The sequence below is a fragment of the Arachis ipaensis genome, chromosome B01, assembly GCF_000816755.2.
Source record: "Arachis ipaensis cultivar K30076 chromosome B01, Araip1.1, whole genome shotgun sequence".
Taxonomy (NCBI): domain Eukaryota; kingdom Viridiplantae; phylum Streptophyta; class Magnoliopsida; order Fabales; family Fabaceae; genus Arachis; species Arachis ipaensis.
This window is the reverse complement of record NC_029785.2, coordinates 136,306,609-136,311,656: the sequence shown is the minus strand read 5'-3', so window position 1 is coordinate 136,311,656 and position 5,048 is coordinate 136,306,609. Positions and strand designations below refer to the sequence as shown.

The window sequence follows — 5,048 nt, the reverse complement described above, 5'->3', positions numbered from 1 at the left end:
AGCTACTGGAAACGCCGCTACGCCACTCGTTTTATGCCTCACCGACTCATCAACTGAAAAAGGAGAAAAAGAAAAGGAAGATACATATCTGTTGTTTGTTTCTTATTCTTGATACTCCGATTGGAAAATTAGTTATCGCTACGGTGGTTCAGTAATTGATGGTGTATGGGTACTGCAACCGCCGTCTAAGGGGGAGATTGGGGGAATGGAGTGGGACAGCAACTCGGATCTGAGCGGCGAGGAGGAAGAGGAGGGAGCGTTCGACTTCACCCACGCCGACGCCGATGATTGCCCTCTCCCGTTTCCCGTCGAGAACCTTCTTCTGCAGAAGGCGCCATGCGGAGTCGTCGTCACCGACGCACTCGAGCCTGACCACCCTATTATCTACGTCAACACCGTCTTCGAGATCGTCACCGGTTACCGCGCCGAGGAGGTCCTCGGTCGCAATTGGTCAGTTTCACCTTCAATTGCACTTTCCTTTTTAGCTTTTTACCTCAGTTTGGTTATGCTCTTTCCATGTGGAACGGATTTTTGGTGGTAGCTTTAGGTTTTTAGAGGGAAGGAGAAGGAATCAAACATAAAAGGAGGGTTTAGAGAGGGAAGTACTCTGTTTTCCCATTACATTTGGGGTTAATAATATTTGAGAAAAAAATATGAGGGGGGATTAAGGATATCCATAATATTTGTAAGTAACTGCAAAAATTGATGAGTATATAAGGCTCTGCCTCCGAGTCTGACCTTGGTTGCAGCTGTTGGGCTTATTGGTGTCCTTTAGAAGGAAATTAACATGACATGCTGCCAATATTTAGAGTTTAGGCAGGTTTTGATGGGTAAATAGTCTTGGAACTTTAGTGTATATATGAACTAGGAGTGGAAGGTTTTGATTTTTGACTTCTGACTGGTAGCTTATGAGTGATACTGACTCTGGCCATGCATGAATGTTGCTATGGGGAATTTTGTTGACTCAATATATTGTGGATATCTCGTTACTGCTATGTGCTGGCTGTAAATGGTTGGAAATCTGGATGCTTTTGATATTGAAGGTGTCCAGATGGCTTATTTGCTATATGTATCATTCTATCATTCAAAGGCATGGCAAAGGTTCGGTAAACGGTTGGACATCTGTAGAAAGACACTATGATGCTTTTGATATTGAAGGTGTCCTGGTGGTTTATTTGCTATATGTATCATTCTATCAGGCAAACACATGTTATTGATTGTTAGCGAAGGTTTGGTACATGTGTTGTGTCCTGCATTCCTGTTTGTTGTCCAGTAATAGAAGAGCTTATTAGTGTGTATTCTGATTCCTTCCATGAAGATTTTATTAGAAATAGTCACTGCTTCAATTGTGTTTGGGAGCTTGTAATATTTTTTGATATTTAGGGTTTAGGGTAGGGCCATTTCATTTTGAGGGTCCATAGTTTAATGAATTGTTAAGTCTTTTTATGGTTGATGCTGCATGCAAAGGACTTGGTTTATGATATGTTAGGATCCGTTATTTTCTGGTTTGGTCAGTATTAGGTCAATTACAACTATATGGCGAGCTCAGAGTATTGGGAAACACTCGGGTAAAAGTATTAATACATGGGAGAGATTAAGAGAAGCTTATTGAAAACTCTTGTTATGGATTCATAAAGTCTAGTATGGCTGATGGTGTAAAAGATGACCAATTGCATTACCATGATGATACGGATTCTTTAAATTTAAAGTAATCGTGAACATGATAACAAAACAAACTACATCTCTTTCTTGGTATATGTCTTTAGATTTAGAGGCATCTTGATTGATACAAAATCCTGAAACTTCTCTGTCTATAAACCATGAATAATTTTGAGTTCTATTTAAGATGAGATATTTGTTACTGGAAATGTGGTAATTCTTGATAGCTTTGTTCAAATAAGGACTTCATATTGACCCTAAATGTTGATGTATTCTCATTGATCTTTTGATCAGAATGGGTATTCTTTTACTGCTTTGGGGAAGTAAAGGAAAGAAAAGAAAGCTGGAGTGTGTTCTATATAGTTAACAAACTATATATGCTGGCTTTGTAGCATGTATTGCTTAGTATTTCTAGTTCCATGAGTTTATTTTTAATCATCTCAAATATTTTGCAGCCGCTTCTTGCAATGTCGAGGTCCATTTGCCAAGAGAAGGCATCCATTGGTGGAATCAACAGTAATTTCAGAAATTAGAAGATGCCTTGAGGAGGGGATCGAATTCCAAGGTGAGTTGCTGAACTTTAGGAAAGATGGATCTCCACTGATGAACAGATTGCGGCTGACGCCGATATATGGAGATGATGAGACTATAACACATGTAATTGGAATCCAGTTCTTCACAGAGGCAAACATTGATCTAGGTCCTCTTCATGGTTCTTCACTTAAAGAATCTACTAAGTCATCTGATCGATTTCATTCTGTGCCTTCCTCTTTTCATCCTCTTCCACCAGGAGAGCGAAATGTATCTCGTGGAGTGTGTGGGATATTCCAGTTGAGTGATGAGGTACTGTCTCTGAAGATACTTGCTTGTTTAACTCCAAGAGATATTGCATCAGTTAGCTCTGTCTGTAGGAGATTGTATGAGCTGACAAAAAATGAAGATCTTTGGAGAATGGTGTGCCAAAATGCATGGGGCAGTGAGACTACACGTGTGTTAGAGACTGTGCCTGGTGCGAAGAGGCTTGGATGGGGTCGGTTGGCAAGGGAATTGACCACCCTTGAAGCAGCAGCATGGAGGAAGTTGACTGTTGGAGGTGCTGTTGAACCCTCACGCTGTAATTTCAGTGCTTGTGCTGTGGGCAATAGAGTAGTCCTGTTTGGTGGTGAAGGAGTTAACATGCAACCTATGAATGACACCTTTGTATTGGATCTCAATTCTAATAATCCCGAGTGGCAACACGTCCAGGTAAGCTCTCCTCCTCCTGGTCGATGGGGCCACACCATTTCTTGTGTCAATGGTTCTAATTTGGTTGTATTTGGAGGATGTGGAAGGCAGGGCCTGCTCAACGATGTGTTTGTTCTGGACCTGGACGCAAAGCCTCCAACTTGGCGTGAAATTTCTGGATTGGCACCGCCCCTTCCAAGGTCGTGGCATAGCTCCTGTACTCTTGATGGTACTAAGTTGATTGTTTCTGGAGGCTGTGCAGACTCTGGAGTGTTATTGAGTGATACTTTCCTCCTTGATTTGTCCATGGAGAAGCCTGTCTGGAGAGAGATACCAGTGGCATGGACTCCACCTTCTCGATTGGGCCACACATTGTCTGTTTATGGTGGTAGGAAAATACTAATGTTTGGGGGTCTGGCTAAGAGCGGACCCTTACGTTTTCGTTCCAGTGATGTATTCACTATGGATCTAAGTGAGGAGGAGCCTTGTTGGAGATGTGTAACAGGGAGTGGAATGCCCGGTGCCGGAAATCCCGGGGGCATAGCTCCTCCTCCTAGACTTGATCATGTGGCTGTCAGTCTTCCAGGTGGGAGAATTCTGATATTTGGTGGGTCTGTTGCAGGTCTTCATTCTGCCTCTCAGCTTTATATTCTTGACCCAACCGATGAGAAGCCCACATGGAGGATTCTAAACGTACCTGGTCGCCCTCCGAGATTTGCTTGGGGACACAGTACATGTGTTGTTGGAGGGACAAGAGCTATTGTATTGGGTGGTCAAACCGGGGAGGAATGGATGCTAAGTGAGCTCCATGAACTTTCGCTTGCGAGTTCTGTCCTATAGATCCTGCAAATAAACACTAGTGTGGTGAAGGGTTGATTGCTACATGGCTTGGCTTGAAGTTGTGAAGTCATTTTAAGCGGAAATTGGCGGGAATGATTGCATTAGCCACCGATGACTTGACAAGCTCTGCTCGGGTCAGAAGTCAGAACATGTAGGTTTGGTTCTGACTCGAGAACTGGTTTTCTGAGTGACATGCGACCATGTTTTTTTTTGTGAGGATGCATGAGACTTTGCCCTTCAGTACTCTACGCGCAATGAATTATTCTTCCTGAATAGATTACTAGTGGTAATATCTTAGGGTAGTTTCTCAAATCATGTGTTTGTTGTTTTGTTCAAACTCTGTAATCTGAACGCACGACAAAAGGAACAAAAGAAGTAAAAAAGGAAAATGAATGTTGAGCAACGTAGCTATATTTCCGTCGCCACATACATAAACTGTTGATGGTTGTTGCAAATTACATCTGTGTATACCATTACTATACATCTATACCGTACACTTGAGCCCATGTAGCCTATTTGAGTGGATTGATTTGAATTTGTATTATTGGCGTTGTCACAGCTCACAGGCTTCTCAGTTCTCAGAATCCTGTAACATTATTGGAGCATTTGTGTGGCCTGTTACTGTTTTTTCTCCCTCAAGCACTAATTCTCAGAAGCAAATATATGCATTTACTTTTTACTTGGAGACGGGTGGAATTTGGTGTTAGATATATATAATTTTGACCCTTAATTTTGTTCACTATTTAAGTATTTATACAATGTGTAAAATATATTTTGTAGTTACTATTGTCTATTGTGTATCTCATTTTTTGCCTTTGTAAAAGACAAAGGTAGCTTAAGTGCCTAACAGGCGGGATGGCTATTAAAACGGTAGTAAGGTTAATGTCTTAATGAGAATGAAAATCATTGGAAATTAGGAATGGAGAAGTGAATTAATGGTTTAATTAACAAAATAATTAAATAATTAACAGTGAAAAAGGAAGAGTTATTGGGAAGAAAAGAATGGGGTGGGAAAGTACATAGAAAGAGAAGAAAAAGATCAAACATCCAACCAAACCCCCATCCCCATTCCCCCAACTTGGTTTGTGTGAAAAGTGTGAACACACAACTCTCTCTCTCTCTCTCTCTCACTACACTCTCCACTCCTCACTCCCTCTTTCTTCATCTTCGTCTTTAGCTTTGTCTCTTTTTTCCTTTTCTTTTTTTTCTCTTTCTCAAAAGCCCGCTGCGATTCTAATCTCTCCGTCGCCGCAATGCCTCCTATCAACGCAGAATCTACGCCGCCACCAGTCATCGGCAAAATCGGGCCTTACACCGTCTTCATG

The 5,048-nt window shown here is 41.6% G+C and overlaps 2 protein-coding genes across 2 annotated transcripts in view; both read left to right on the top strand.

Annotated features, from left to right (window-relative positions):
* LOC107642489 (adagio protein 1) lies at positions 1–4,407 on the top strand. The gene is made up of 2 exons (XM_016345869.2): positions 1–450; positions 2,115–4,407. The coding sequence occupies exons 1-2, from the start codon at positions 206–208 to the stop codon at positions 3,721–3,723; spliced, it is 1,854 nt and encodes a 617-aa protein (XP_016201355.1). The 5' UTR covers positions 1–205; the 3' UTR covers positions 3,724–4,407.
* Positions 4,579–5,048, top strand: part of LOC107615693 — a 2,977-nt gene continuing 2,507 nt past the window's right edge. The window contains exons 1-2 of the mRNA XM_021112663.1: positions 4,579–4,593; positions 4,747–5,048. Of these exons, the coding sequence (XP_020968322.1) occupies positions 4,579–4,593; positions 4,747–5,048 (317 nt within the window). The remainder of the gene's footprint in view (positions 4,594–4,746) is intronic.